At 45.7% G+C, this 16214-nt stretch overlaps 1 protein-coding gene across 8 annotated transcripts in view; it reads right to left on the reverse strand.

Annotated features, from left to right (window-relative positions):
• The window catches only part of PDZD2 (PDZ domain containing 2), a 355202-nt gene that overhangs the window by 109096 nt on the left and 229892 nt on the right, over window positions 1-16214 (reverse strand). For 7 of the 8 annotated variants that reach the window (XM_061615769.1, XM_061615750.1, XM_061615759.1 and 4 more), the window contains one exon: window positions 7019-7457. In XM_061615769.1, the coding sequence (XP_061471753.1) occupies window positions 7019-7457 (439 nt within the window). Of the gene's footprint in view, window positions 1-7018; window positions 7458-11014; window positions 11070-16214 lie in introns of those variants that run through there. The other variant, XM_061615811.1, reaches the window with a different exon arrangement.

The following is a 16214-nucleotide window of genomic DNA, read 5'->3' on the forward strand; positions in this document are numbered from 1 at the left end:
GCTGAAACAGCATTCCAAGGAAGACAATCCAGGTGGAGTGGAAAGGTAGTTGAACTGAATCAAGTTGATACAACTGGCATCCAACTTACATCTCACTACTCTGCGGAGAGCTGGGTTCAATCTCCACTGTCACGAAGCTCACTAGGTAACCTTGGGCTAATCACTGTCTCTCTCAGAACCAATGGGAAAGTTAAAAAGGGGGGGAGGGGGACTCCCCGAGCAACTTTGAAGGAAGACATGGAGGATACAGATGTGACAAATAAATAAAGGGGGGGCTGACTCTCCCAAGCGCCCCACTCCTGCTTAAGGACTCATAGCACTCGGTGGTGTAACGTAGTGCTTAAAGTGCCAGAGCAGTGTCGGAAGTAAAGCACAAATGCTGGCAACAAGTAACCTAAACCACTGGGGGGGGGTGGAGATAGAAAGAAAGGCAGCCTACTCTTCCTTTGCTGATTCCTTCTTTAGTAACTACTGGTTGACATGCAGGGTTTTTTTTTCTCAGGGTTAGTTCCTCCTTCTTCTTAGAGTTAGGGTTAACCTCTTGCCTCCATAACGGCCACATCTATGCCTGTACTCAGAATGGGTTTGTTTCCCAGGAGTAATAAACCTTAAGTTTCTTTGTTCTTTCAACCACCAGTCTTGCCAAACTATACAATTCCTGCACTCCATTGCTATATATAACAAACTTCAGCAACTAGGACTGAAGAGAACACTGAGGTTCTCTGGGGGATGTTGGTCCAGTCACCATCTCTCAACCTAACCTACCTTAAAATGTTGTTATGAGGATAAAATTGGGGGATGGGGGTAAAATTGTTAGGGAGGAAACATGTTGCTATGGGGACAAAAGAGGGGGCAGGGGGAGAGAACGTGTCCTTGAGCTCCTTGGAGAAAAGACAGGGTATAAATGTAATCAGTGGTGGCCGGTGGTTCCATGTCAGCAGGGCAGTGGAATATGTTCTTGGTTTTAGTCCAAACTTTTAAGGAGCTGTCCATGATGCTGGAAATACCTTGCAGAGCTCCTTGAGAGTTCAGACTAAAACCCAGAATGGATTTCACTGCTCCTACTGACATGCAGTCACCAGCCACAATGTAATGAATAAATAAATGGCAAATATTTGGAGGGGTGCCATATAGACAGGGGAGGAAATTTGTTTTCTGTTTCTCCAGAGGTTGGGATCAGAACCTATGGGTACAAGTTAGAAAGCATCTTGAAAACAATGCAGTGATTACTAGAAGCCAACATGGATTTATCAAGAACAAATCCTGCCAGACTAATCTTATCTCATTTTTTGATCAGGTAAGCTCCCTAGTAGACTGTGAGAATGCTGCGAACATAATATATCTCGACTTCAGCAAGGCTTCTGACAAAATGCGCCATGACATTCTGATTAGCAAGCTAGCTAAATGTGGGCTGGATGGAACAACTATCAGGTGGAATCACAGTTGGCTACAGAATCATACTCAAAGAGTGCTTATCAATGGTTCCTTCTCAAACTGGGGGGAGGTAATGAGCTCGGTCCTGGGCTCAGTGCTCTTCAACATTTCTATTAATGACTTGGATAAGGAGGTTCAGGGAATGCTTATCAAATTTGCAGATGATACAAAATTGGGATGGATAGCTAATACCGTGGAAGACAGAAACAAAATTCAAAGGGATCTTGATAGGCTGGAGCATTGGGCTGAAAACAACAGAATGAAATTTAATAGGGATGACTGCAAAGTTCTACACCTAGGAAAAAGAAACCAAATGCACAGTTATAAGCTGGGAGGGGATACTTGGCTCAGCAATACTACAAGCGAAAAAGATCTTGGGATTGTTATTGATCACAAGCTGAACATGAGTCAACAGTGCAATATGGCTGCAAGAAAGGCAAATGCTGTTTTATGCTGCATTAACAGAAGAATAGTTTCCAAATCACGTGAAGTATTGGTTTCCCTCTATTTGTCAATGGTTAGGCCTCATCTTGAGTACTGTCTCCAGTTCTGGACACCACACTTTAAGAAGGATGCAGACACACTAGAACAGGGTCAGAGGAGGGCAATGAGAATGATCAGGGGACTAGAAACAAAGCCCTATGAGGAAAGACTGAAAGAACTGGGCATATTGAGCCTTGAGGAGAGAAGACTGAGGGGAGGCATGATAGTACTGCTCAGGTACTCGAAAGGTTGCCACACAAAGGAGGGCCAGGATCTCTTCTCGATTGTCCCAGAGGACAGCACACGGAATAATATAGAAACATCTGAAGCCCGCTGCAACGAAATTGCTGGACACTTTCAAGGCAAGATTGCTTGCATCCGTGGGGACTTAGACTCCGATGTTGTGACAGATGAATCCAGTGAGTCCCTCAGGGGTCAGTTTTGTCCCCCATGCTTTTCAACATCTACATGCAGCCTCTGGGTGCGGTCATCAGGAGTTTTGGAGTGCGTTTCCATCAGTATGCTGATGACACGCAGCTCTATTTCTCCTTTTCATCTTCTTCAGGTGAGTCTGTTGATGTGCTGAACCGTTGCCTGACCGCGATAATGGACTGGATGAGAGCTAATAAACTGAGACTTAATCCAGACAAGACTGAGACACTGTTGGTGAATGCCTTCCCCGCTCAGATGGTGGATGTGCACCCTGTCCTGGATGGGGTTACACTCCCCCTGAAGGAACAGGTTCGTAGTTTGGGGGTTCTTTTCGACCCTTCCTTGTCTCTTGAGGCTCAAGTGGCCTCGGTGGCACGGAATGCGTTTTACCATCTTCGCTTGGTAGCCCAACTACGCCCCTATCTGGATGGCGATGACCTTGCCTCAGTTGTCCATGCCCTGGTAACTTCAAGATTGGATTACTGTAATGCGCTCTACATAGGGCTGCCCTTGAAGACAGTTCGGAAGCTGCAGCTAGTGCAGAATGCGGCAGCCAGACTATTGACGGGGACCAGTCGGTCGTCGCACATAACTCCTGTTCTGGCTCGCCTGCACTGGCTACCTATTTGCTTCCGGGCGAGATTCAAGGTGCTGGTTATGACCTATAAAGCCTTACATGGCGTGGGACCGCAATACCTGATGGAACGCCTCTCCCGCTATGAACCTACCCGTTCACTACGTTCGACATCGAAGGCCCTCCTCCGGGTTCCAACTCATTGTGAGGCCCGGAGGGTGGCTACTAGATCTAGGGCCTTCTCTGTGGTGGCCCCCGAGTTGTGGAATAGCCTCCCCGAAGAGGTCCGCCTGGCGCCTACATTATTATCTTTTCGGCGCCACGTAAAGACCTTTTTATGCTCCCAGGCATTTTAATCATTTTAATCGTATCGTTTGAATCGTGTTACACTAATCCTAATTATCTCCTATTTTGTTTCATTGTACTTTTCTTCTTTTGTATTGTATATGTTTAGTGATTTATTGTTATGATCTATGTATTTTATCTCATGTTGTCAACCGCCCTGAGAGCTATTTTGCTAAGGGCGGTATACAAACCCAACTAAATAAATAAAATAAATAAATAATGAGCTCAAGTTGCAGGAAGCCAGATTTTGACTGGACATCAGGAAAAACTTCCTCAGTTAGAGTGGTATGACAATGGAACCAATGACCTAGGGAGCTGGTGGGCTCTGCAACAGTGGAGGCCTTCAAGAGGCAGCTGGACAGCCACCTGTCAAGCATGCTTTGATTGGGATTCCTGCATTGAGCAGAGGGTTGGACTCGATGGCCTTATAGGCCCCTTCCAACTATACAATTCTATGATTCTAGGTTACAAGAAAAACTGGCTATTGGCCTTGTTTGCTGGGGCTGATGGGAGTTGTAATTCAGCAACATCTGGAGGGCTACAGGTTCACTACACCTGATTTAGAACTAAACATTTTTTAAAAAAAGAATGTTCTGATGGTACAACCTGTTTGACAATGGGACAGATAGCTTCAAAAGGTGGCAGCCTTCCCTTTGTCTGAGGTTTATAAACAGAGGCTGGATGACCACCTAGTTGCTGCTCTTTTTGTGGATTTCCTGCATCAGTAAGGTGGTGGACTTTGTGGCCCTTCCATGATTTTAAGATGTGTGGCAGCTGCCTGCGATTACTTACTGCACAGGAAAAGGTACTCTACAGCAGCCTTTCCCAACCTTTGGGTCCCCAGACACTGTTGGACTACAACTCCCATCAACCCCAGCCAGCGTGGCCAGTGCTCAGGAATTATGAGAACTGTAGTCTAGCAACGTCTTGGGACCCAAAGGTTGTGAAAAGCTGCCTATAGATCAGTAATGGGGATCTATGTGGCCCTCCAGATGTTGTTGGATTCTAACTCCAGTCAGCCCCGGCCAGCATGGTCTATGGGCAAGGAGGGTGGGAGTTGTAGTCCAACATCTGGAAGGCCACTGCTTCCCCATCCTTGATGTAGATACTCATGTGTTTACCTCTCTTTAGCATTTGGGGGAAGGGCTGTAGCTCAGTGCTAGAGCATCCACTTTGTAGTCAGAAGGTCCCAGGTTCGATCCCTGGCATCTCCAGGTACGGTTGGGAGAGACTCCTGTCTGGAAGCCTAGAGAGCCACTGCCAGTCAGTGCAGACAATATGGAACAAGATGGACCAATGCTCCGCCTTGGTATAAGGACCTTCATATGTTCCCAGCAGGAGGAACCTGCAGCCTTCCAGATATTTTGGGCTCCAGTACTGAGGACTTAACACTGACAACAGACTCAGGGCTGAGATGTTGTAGGACCCGGCTTAGATTTAAGGCTGAGAGAAGGAAAGAGAGGGAAATAAAACAGTTTTTTTTAAAAAAAAGCTTAGTCCAGCTAATGATGTTTCCAAATGACTTTAAACGCAAAAGGTGATTGCATTAGTTCAGGTGCTTGCAATGGCCTGATAGAACGTTTAAAGACTTTGCCAAGGAAATTATGTCAGCAGCTAGACGGCTGGTATAGATTGTTCCCTGGAGCTCATTTCTGTTTGCAAGCAGCAATAACAGAGTTTTTAGCTCATCATCTGCAAGGCCCATTTTGTGCCTCTGCATTCTGCAGCCCTTTAATCATTGAGACTCACCAGGTTTCACGTCCCCAGCAGGTCCCCCCTCTCCTTTTGTGCATGGAAAGAAATTCCACTTGCTTTTGTTGAGAGAGCTAATGGGGAACTGAAGTCAGAATGCCAATAAAAATGGTGACAGGTCTAGATAGCTCTAACTGAGGGAATTTGGAGTACGGTGTCAGCGTTTTCAATTTCTGCAGTGTAGGTAAACCACGTACCGTAGCATATGCTGACCTGCTCACCTGTCAGGGCACAACTCAGGACTGGGGAACACTTTCAGCCCAAGGGCCACTTTACCTTCTATACAACCTTCCAAGGGCCACATGGCAGTGGTGGGCGGTGCCAATAGCCGAAGTGGATGGAGCCACAAAACGGTAATTCACTCGCACATCCCTCTCTACCCTCCATCCAGGCAAGCAAGAAACTTTATCTGAGTTCAAGGACACATTGCAACCAGGCGGAAACACCCAAGGAGGGTGCAAAGTAGAGGGTGTGGCTTGCTGAAGGGTGTGGCCTGAGAAGAGGCGGATCATGGCTAGGAAGGGAGTGTTGCCTGGGGAGAATCCTGAGGGCCAGACAGGGAGGTCTGGAATCTACATGCAACCTCTGGGCCTGAGGTTCCCCATCCCAGACACAACTGATGGGTAACTATTAGGTGGAATGGAATTTAGAGATGGAAGAAGCAACATGGACAACTCTGTGGACCAAATTTCCATACCATTCAATATCAGCGGCCACAAAGGAACTAAGGTTAAAGTGGTGCAAAAATGGAATCTTACCCCAGTCAAGTAGTTGCATATTAATAATTGTCACATATTAATAAAACCATCTCCCCTCTGTGCTGGAGAGGATGCTCAGAGAAAGGTTCTTTCCCCCACATGTGGTGGACATGTGTTAAAGTGGCTGAAAGTTGGGACTCGATGTTCACGGAAATAGAAAAAAATCACAAAGCAGGCAATACATAAAACTCCAGAATTAGCCCTGTTAAATCTATTTTTGAATGGAAACCACACCCTTAAGGATAAACAATTGATTAGGTTTCTTTTAGTTGCAGCCCAGTTATTAATAGTACGATTTTGGAAGGATCAGAAGGATATATGTATTTTGTTGTGGTATAGTAAAGTCTGGCAATTAGCCTAAATAGAGAAATTATCACAGAAGCTAAAGATGGCGAAAGGACAGAACTGTAAAAATTCTTTTGTGGCAGAGTGGGGGAGTTTTATTACATATACTAATGTAGCAGGCAATAAAAATAAGGTTCCCAAGGCTTTTCAAAATTTATGGAATTTATAAAGGTGACCAAATAATAATAACTGATTATTTGCTTTTTATATTAAGTGCGGGAAATTTTATTTTACATATTTGTTGCTTACCCCTTACTCTCAATGGATGTATCGTTTATTTTTTGGAAAATTAATAAAATTATTCAAATAAAAAAACGATTAGGTGGCTTATCCACCTGCCTTCAAATGGAGTTATTGTCGTCAAGATACTTTCCCCTGATCTCAGTTCAAGGCTGACCTGAATGTGAGAAGGACTGAAGGAGAAAAACTTCCTAACTGTTAGAGCCATACGACAATGGAACCAATTACCATTGGGAGGTGGTGGACTCTCCAACACTGGAGGCATTCAAGAGGCAGCTGGACAGTCATCTTTTGGGAATGCTTTGATTTGGATTCCTGCATTGAGCAGGGGGTTGGACTTGATGGCCTTATAGGCCCCTTCCAACTCAAGTATACCATGATTCTATGAGGTGGTGAACTGGAGGCGTTTGGTCCCAGATATGCCCTCCAAGGCCCTCATTTCCCTATTGTGCAGCTGCAGTTCTAGGGAGATGCCTTCTTCAAACTGATACCATAGACACATAGGATAAGGGCCAAAGTGACATTATTCGTGGATTCAGAATAGTGTCTGTAAACTGATCTCTTTCATTTTGAAGAAATGCAGCTGGTTAAAAAAAAAAGACGCAAATTAGCACAATACTGGCAACAAAAGAACGAAAGTTTAAAAGCTGTTTACCTGTAGGGACAGTCCACTTGAGGTCAGGTCTAGGATCCCTCCATTGGAAAGGCGAGACCGGTATTGTCCTGCCGGAAATGGAGAGTCTGGTTTCTGAAGTCGATCGTCCACTCTGCTTTCCATCTGGGATGCCTCTGGATGCAACCCATCCATTCCCATAAGGGTGCACTGTCCATCCCTGTGCTCCGTTCTGGGGCTGCCTTTGCTGCCTTTGCTTTCCTTACCACCACCTGGAGGAGTTCTGGTGATGACCCCAAACTTTCTAGTCCGTTTGCCATTTTGCGCTGTTTTCCCACTGGGCTCTGAGGTAGGCCTGGCTTTGGGTTCGCTGCTGTTGCTGTTGTTGCCATTCGACGGAGGAAGAGGGGCCTTGCGTTTAATGCGACGCAGCATGATCAGGTAGATGAAGCCGCCATTCCAGCACTGATCAGCAAGGTAGCTGCGAGAAAAGAAAGCGACGTGTGGATTAAAAACTCTCCAGCGTGGAAAGCCGGCGCTGGAAATAAATCAGGAAGTGCATAGAGTCTCATGCACATGCCAGAACCCTGGAGTTTGGCTGCTTTAGTCTTTGTGTGGATTTGGTTGGCACTTTTGCACCCTTCAGAACACTTTCTGTTTCTCTCTCTTCACATGGAATCAGTTCTTCAAGGCTAGATTCCATGGTTCCACATTAGCTGCAGAGATACAAGGATCTACTGGGGCTCCTACACCTGAAAAGTGGATGAGGAATATGCAGTCCTGCCCATTTGGAGTGGGAAATTCTCCATGCTAGTAAAGAAGAAGCAAATACTTGCATCAACTATTTGGCTACTGGGCTTTTCAAATGACTAGTAGAGGTGCAACACTGTGATTGAAATACCAGCTCTGCCCCTCCCAATTCCCCCAAAAGTATCCTGTGCAAAAGTAAAAAAGCAGAGGACAAATGCCAACAGCTGCAACTATAATGGATGCAGGGATGGGCTCTGCTTCCAGAGATCCATCCCTAAGCCTGATCTTGGGCACATACAAATACAGCAGTTGTACCATAATGTTTTATGACATTGGTGGAGATGCTGTGATGTCATGGAATGTTCACAACATTCTAACTGCTCAGGGAAGAAAACTGACAGAATGTTAGGCGCCACAGGGCTCAAACTAAGGGTCCTGGGAGTAAGGTATTGGCACCTTACTTACTGCAACCCATGGACAGCTAACACTGAAGTGTTTTTTTTATTATAGCATAATGAAGCTTGTATATTAATGGATACAAGAATGAGCTGCAATAAAGTTTGTCATTCAGATTTCACCTCCAGCCATGAACTTCTGGATGGCAACTGGTCTGTCTTAACACTGGCCTGTCATACTGCCTTAGCTCCTTCGTCAGTGAAATGGGATAATACTGGCTTATTTTACAGGGTTGTTGCAAGGTTTGCTAAGCTAATGTTTGTGAAACACTCTGTGCTCTTAGGGAAAGCATTGTACAAAATCAAAATGCAGTTTCTAAGGGAAAAAACTCATTTCAAGTATAGTGGCTCTAAGACAGATTTGCCTGTTTTGGAAAGTAGGTTCTTATGACAGAATTGTGATTATCTTCTCAGAGAATCTGAACCTAGTGCAGAATTCTGGACTCTCTGTCTACCTACAGACTCCACATGCCGGTCAAATCTGCACATTCCATTTACTCATCCCATAGTAATCCAGGTTTTAAGAGTTCTGTGCATAGCTTCAGGGACATGCCCATGCATGCAATCAATTTCTATGAAAGATTTCAACATGTTGACACTGATGAACAAATGAGAACCCTTGAATAGCAGTAAGTAGGATAGAAGCCATAATCACTTCAGGCAATGAAAATCTTGACAGATCTTAATAGGCAGCGGGAAACTAAGGTGTTGAAAGAAAATTGGTTGTATCACCCTTGTGAAGGGCGTATACACAAGGGGTGGGGATGTTGCTGAACTATAACTCCCATCAGCCTCAGCCAGCATGGCCAATGGTCAAGTATGATGGGAGTTGTAGTCCAAAAAGATCTGAAGGGCCAAAGGTTCCTCACCTAGGGAAGGGTTGTAGCACAGTGGCACAATATCCACCTTGTATGCAGAAGGTCCCAGGTTCAATCCCTGGCATCTCCAGGTAGGACTGGAAGAGACTCCTGACTGAAACCCTGGAGAGCTGCTGCCAGTCAGTGTAGACAATACTGAGCTAGATGGGCCAATGGTCTGACTCGTATAAGGCAGCTTCTTATGCTCCTAACATATGAAGCTATGTTATAGTGTGTTGGGCCATTGGCTCATCGGGTCCACCCAACACTACTTACTCTGGCTGACAGCAGCTCTCAAGGTTCTCAGGCAATGGATGTTTCCCAGCTCTGCTGCTTGGGATCCTAACTGGAGATGCTATAGCTCCTCCAGTAAAAATGGACAGGTGGTAGAGGAGAATATATCCTCTGTCACCACTGTATGGATCATTCTTTCTGAGCACAAAGCACATAGGGTGTCTTTATTTATATACTACCTTTTGATTATAAGGTCAGGGAAGTTTACAAAAAAGAATTAAAATGCAAACCGCCGCCCTGGGCTCCTGCCGGGAGGAAGGGTGGGATATAAATAAAATAATAAATAAATAAACAAACATGATCACCTAACATAGAATCATAGAGTTGGAAGGGGCCTTGTAGGCCATCAAGTCCAACCCCCTGATCACAGCAGGAAATCCACAGCTAGAGCATCTCCCGCAGATAGCTGTCTAGCCTCTGCTTGAAGACATCCAGAGAAGGGGATCCCACCACCTCCCTAGGCAGTCAGTTCCATTGCCGAACTGCCCTTACTGTCAAGAAGTTCCTTCTAATGTCCAATCTGAATCTACGCTCCTGCAACTTAAAACCATTAGACCTAGTCTTACCCTCTGGGGCAGCAGTGAACCAATCTGTACCCTCCTCTATGTGACAGCCCTTCAGGTACTTAAAGAGTGTAATCATGTCGCCCCTCAGCCTTCTCTTCACCAGACTGAACATGCCAAGTTCCTTCAACCTTTCCTCATAAGACTTGTTCTCCATACCGGCTATCATCCTCGTCGCCCTCTTCTGAACACGCTCTAACTTGTCTATATCTTTCTTAAAATGAGGCACCCAGAACTGAACGCAGTATTCCAGATGAGGCCTGACTAATGCAGAATATAGTGGGACTATTACTTCCCTCGACCTGGAAACTATAGCTCTGTTTATGCAGCCCAAAACCGCGTTTGCCTTTTTTGCCGCAGCATCACACTGCTGGGTCATGTTCAACTTGCGATCCACTACAATTCCAAGGTCCTTCTCACACACACTACTGATAAGCCGGGTATTTCCCATCCTGTACCCGTGCATTTTGTTTTTGTGGCCTAAATGCAGAATCCTGCATTTGTCTTTATTGAATGTCATTTTATTAATTTCAGCCCAATTTTCTAGTCTATCCAGGTCCCTTTGGATTTTATTCCTGTCTTCCATTGTGTTAGCTATCCCTCCCAGTTTCGTATCATCCACAAACTTCATAAGGCTTCCCTCCACCCCATCATCTAAGTCATTGATAAAAATGTTGAAGAGTATCGGCCCCAGGACAGAACCCTGTGGCACTCCACTCAAAACCTCCTTCCAGTCCGAAGCAGAGCCACCGACGACAACTCTTTGAGTACGGTTTTCCAACCAGTTGTGAATCCACCTGACAGTATTTCCATCTAGTCCGCATTTGACGAGTTTGCTAATCAAAAGGTTGTGGGGGACTTTGTCAAACGCTTTGCTGAAATCTAGATAGATGACATCTACAGCATTTCCACCATCTACTAGGCTAGTGACCCAATCAAAAAAAGAGATGAGATTAGCTTGACAGGATTTTTTCTTGACAAACCCATGCTGGCTCCTACTAATCACAGCATTGTCATCTAGATAGTTTCCAATGGACTCTTTTATTATCCGTTCTAATATCTTTCCCGGTATTGAAGTCAGACTGACCAGCCTGTAATTCCCCGGATCTTCTTTTTTACCCTTTTTAAAGAGCGGGACGACGTTTGCCCGTCTCCAATCCTCCGGCACCTCTCCCGTTCTCCAGGATTTCTCAAAGATGATGGCAAGAGGTTCCAAGAGTACATCCGCAAGTTCCTTCAATACTCTGGGATGCAGTTCATCAGGCCCTGGAGATTTGAACTCATTTAGGTTAACTAGGTATTTCCTATCTCCTTATCAATCTCGAACTGCAATCCCGACCCCTTACTGAGATTGCTACCGATGCAAGGTTGCACACTGTTCCCTTTTTGGGAGAAAATGGAGGCAAAATAGGCGTTGAGCAGTTCTGCCTTTTCCTTGTTATCTGTAACAAGGATGCCACAGCAGCATCAAACACTCAGCAAGATGAAAAGTACATCCAACAAGCTTAGGAAAATAAAATGTAAAATGGTATTCGGCTTGCACTAAAAAGGCAAAGTAAGCACTAAGTGAACCTCTCTAGGGAAAGCTTTCAACAACTGGGACACCACCACCACCAAGAAGGCGCTCTCTAGCGGCCACCTGCATCACATTATACAGCAGGGGCACCTGCAGAACCCACCCCCCCCAAATGAAGATCATAATGTATAGGTAGGCACATTTGGGGAGAGGTGATCCTTTCAAGTATGATACCAGGTATGTATGTGTGTGTTTTCAAGAAAATGACTCATATAAGGATTCCACCATGTGGTCACCTTCCTGTTTAAACCAGGTTGCTGGCATGCACATGTGCAGAATTAGCACACCAGGGATATGACTAGCATTGGCATGCTAATGCTGCCACTGACTCTGACTATGTGGAACCATTTCAATACATTCAAGATCACAGATTATACAGATTGAATATGTGCTGGGGGCAGAGCTTGGAAAAGTTACTTTTTTGAACTACAACTCCCATCAGCCCAAACAAGTGGCCATGCTGGCTGGGGCTGATGGGAGTTGTAGTTTAAAAAAGTAACTTTTCCAAGCTCTGGCTGGGGGAGACTGAGTATCTGGCCATTCAGTGAAATTAAGCAAAATACTGCCGATAAAGGCTGTACTCAGCTATGTCTCTGTTCTGGTCTTTCACTCATTAAAAAGGGGGTTCTCAATGTGGGATTCCTTGTTGCCTTCTGGGCACACTGCAGATTTTGCCTTTGAAATTCCTGTTTGTCTGTTATGCTTAACCACCCACTCCTCTTCTGTGTTTCCTTTGGGATCAGTTAGGTTACTGGGGATCTTGATTATTCCATTCATGCTCCACTTTCAGACGACAGGGGCATGCCAAGAAACATTCCCAGTAACTCCCATATAACTGTGAATCTCTTTTCTCTTAAGAGAGCTGTTGAAACCAAAGCCTGAGCTTTGTCAGAAGTCTTGTAAAGGGGCAATCAACGTGTTAAGAAAAAGCATGTGACAGAATCCGTTGAGGATTGTAGACCAGGGGTGCAGTTGTCCAGGGTCTCGGGGGTTCTCAGGCCCCTTACTTTTTTGGGAGCAGGGTCCCAGCAGCCCCCTATGCCTCCAGCAGCCAACGAGCCAATCAGCATGAAAAGGAGGTGTTAACCACTGAAAAATGTCTTCTAACCTGCTTCCTTGTCCTTTCCTGCTGATTGGAGCCAATCCGAGTGAAAGGAGGTGAGTTAGCCATTGAGAAGACTCTTTTCAGTAGCCAACACTCTTCCCTTTCACGCTTATTGGCTCCTAGGAATGCCTGTTGTTGTGGGAGAGGGCATTAACAAGGATCTCATTCTCAAGCCAGCAGCAAAAAAAATGGGGGAGGGGCGAGGCTGTGACTATCATGAAGGGACCCTGTACTTCTGAATTTGCCACTGTACTACTGATTGTACCACTTTGAAAGGCAGGAGGAGGGATGCATAATTTAAACACTTCCCCATGACAAAAACACATGCATGCAGAAACGCAGCACATCAGGGAGGGAGCCCTTCTCCTTGACATACTAGCTTTCCATGGAGTTTTATAGAAGCATTCACTTTTACGCAATTCGCCCAGCAGCATTTAAAAAATGGGCAAGTCCCAGGACAGCTGCATCACATACTTTCTCTTACTGTATTGACTTCCCCAAAAAAAGTTCAGGTTGAGCAAGATCTGCTTTGTTTTATTCACTCCAACACTCACCCATGATTAGTGGAGCACACTAATAATGGCTGAAGAATTGTACGTGGGACCACAAGCGAGCCCATGTTCACTTATCATGCATTTCCCCTGTTTAATCTTAGTATACCAAGACACTTCCCAGCTTGAGCTACAGAGTGCGAGGTGATGCACAGTTTGCCTCAGCCGCAACTTTGAGTATCAGCAAGGGCTCTGATCCAGAACAGGATGAGTCTCCCAGATCAGAAGGACCAGTCATGCCAGCTACAGGGGGACTGCAGCCAGATCCAGACATCAAGCCAGGGATGCACCCAGAGCCTGTCAGCTGGAGCTCTTCAGCTAGGGATCCCCAAACCAGGACCCCTCAGAGATGGCCTACTGTGGGTCAGATTTCTCAGAGGGACAAGCTCCCTCTATATCAAGGGCCTCGCACCCCCGGTGCCTGTGTACCAACTTCTGGCAACATGCTGGCAGGGGTTAAAGAGAGGTGCAGGAGTGCTGAGATCCAGGTCAGAGGTCTATCCCTTTAAGGCGCTTCACTCTTCAGGAAGTGGGTGGAACCTGGGAGAGACCATGTGCTCTAAGAAAACGCACAGAGAGAGAGAGAGAGAGAGAGAGAGGTTAAAAGCACGCAGAAAAGGGCTGTAGACCAGCTCTCTTCCCCTGTTGCTGAGCCAACAGGGACACTGTAAGAAAAAAGGGGGCCTACTTTGTTTGTTTATTTAAGTTGTTACTCACTTAATACAAAAGAAAAAAGTCTCTATGCAACTTACAAAACAATTAAGAGCCGAAGGCATAGCATAAAAGCTGGCAACAATACATTCCAATAAAGCCATTAGAAAACCCAGCATTACCTACACACACCCACACTGACCCCCACACTGAGCAATAGCAGAAATCTTCAGCGGCAGAAAACATTTCACGAATAAAGAACAGAACATAATCCAAGTTTTTACCTGGTGCCAAAAAGATGTTAATGATGGCACCAGGTGGACCTCACTGGGGAGAACATTCCAGAAGCAAAGAGAGAGCCACAGTTGAAAAGGTCCTCTTCCTTGTCACCACCCTCTGATCCTCCCTCAGCATACGGCATGTAAAACTCCTCCATCTGAGGGATGATCCTGGTCGGCTCAGGATTCCCCCTCCCCCTTGTGTGTACACGTGTACCCTGGAAAGTGAGCATGGCCCCTCATCACAGCCACTGAATGCATAACTGGTGGAGGGTGTGGCTGATGGCCGCAGTGGCAGGAGGTGGCAATAAAAGAGCCGCCTCCTCTCAGGCATTTTTCAGATTCCAGCTCTTATCCAAGCAATTTCCTAGCTTCAGCCTGACCTGATACCTGACAGACTGACCATGAATGTAAACGTAAGAACGTAAGAAAAGCTCTACTGGATCAGAGCTAAGGCCCATCTAGTCCAGCATCCTGCTCTTACAGTGGCCAACCAGACGTGCATGGGAAGCAATAGCAACTGTTATTCTGAGGCAGCCTCCCTCTGGCAGTGGAGGTAGAACGTAGCTGTTGTGGCTAATAGCCACTGATAGCCTTAAAAGGTAAAGGTGTCCCCGCACTTATAGTGCGAGTCGTTTCCGACTCTTAGGGTGACGTCTTGCGACGTTTACTAGGCAGACCGTATATATGGGATGGGATTGCCACCTCCGTCCCCGGCCTTTCTTTACCCCCCAGCGTATGCCGGGTACTCATTTTACCAACCACTGATGGATGGAAGGCTGAGTGGACCTTGACCCCTTTTACCGGAGATTCAACTTCCTCCTTCCGTTGGAATCAAACTCCAGCCGTGAGCAGAGTTTTGACTGCGTTACCACCGCTTACCAAACTACGCCACAGAGGATTTACTGATAGCCTTATCCTGCATGAAAAGGATGCTTCCCCAGTCCGCATACCATGGTCAGGACAGCAGGCAGAGTTTCATGTACCCAACCTCAGTACAGCAAACTGAGACTTTATGCCGCAGAGTCATCCAAATAACGGCTGGATTCAATAAAGTCTCTGTTCCGTTCAGGCAGCCAGCAAGCCAAACAGGACCCCAAACCCCACTTTTGGCAGTGTGTAAACTGCTTGAAACCAGCCAAGCTTTCAATAAAATCTGGCCTCAGAGTATTCAGACGGTTTTGTATTTTATTTTCAGTGTTTAAAATCCAAATACCATAAGGATTTCAGTCAGGATGATATGGGAATTTACTATGCAACTAACTCTGTATATGCTCCTCTCATTATGAACTTGGAAGCCCCGGGCTCTCATGGAAAGTTATTTCATGTTTCAAGCTTTTTGGTGCTTGGGGGGGGGAGGGGAAGGAGAGAAGAAATATTATTGCTAACCAGATTTTGGTTGAGCTGAGATATTGAAAACAGAAACTGCAATCACTGTTGTGTAACTGGAATGTTTACTCCAGTTGGCAATGGGTGGATTCAGTTGGGTAAGGGTGGATTCAATTAAAATCCTTGACGTTAAGAAGTTGGTAATTTATTCCACTTAACCAACCAGTTCTTAGTACTTCTGAGTCAGTACGATAAATCATGATGCCGCAGACTCTGTAAGATTTCTGCAGCTGGTCTCATTAACACAAAGATATCAGGACAGTGTTTCTTCAACAATACTCAGAAGGCTCCCTTAACGTAGAATCAAGGGCATAGTCTTCCAGGATCTGGGGGGGTGGGGGTGTTAGACCCTCTACTTTTTTGGGAGCAGGGTCCCAATGTCTCCAGCATCCTATGAGCCAATCAGCATGAAAGTGGAATGTGTTAGCCACTGAGCAGAGTCTTCTAAGATGCTTCCTTGTCCTTTCCTGCTGATTGGAGCCAATCAGAGTGAAAGGAGGTGAATCAGTCACTAAGACTCTTCTCAGTAGATCACACACTCACCTTTTGTGCTTATTGGTTCATAGGGGCACTCCATAGGGGTTGTAGGAGATAGTGTTAACAAGAATCTCATTCTCAACCCAGCAGTAAAAAAAAAAAAGGATGGGAGGAAGTATGGCTGAATATCATGAAGGGACCTTCTGAATTTGCCACTTCACTACTGTGTAGAATTGTGTCCCCCCCCCCAAAAAAACCCTAAATGGAGTGGTGAAAAAACTCCAAACCACCC

The sequence above is a fragment of the Rhineura floridana genome, chromosome 1 (assembly GCF_030035675.1).
Source record: "Rhineura floridana isolate rRhiFlo1 chromosome 1, rRhiFlo1.hap2, whole genome shotgun sequence".
NCBI classification, from domain to species: domain Eukaryota; kingdom Metazoa; phylum Chordata; class Lepidosauria; order Squamata; family Rhineuridae; genus Rhineura; species Rhineura floridana.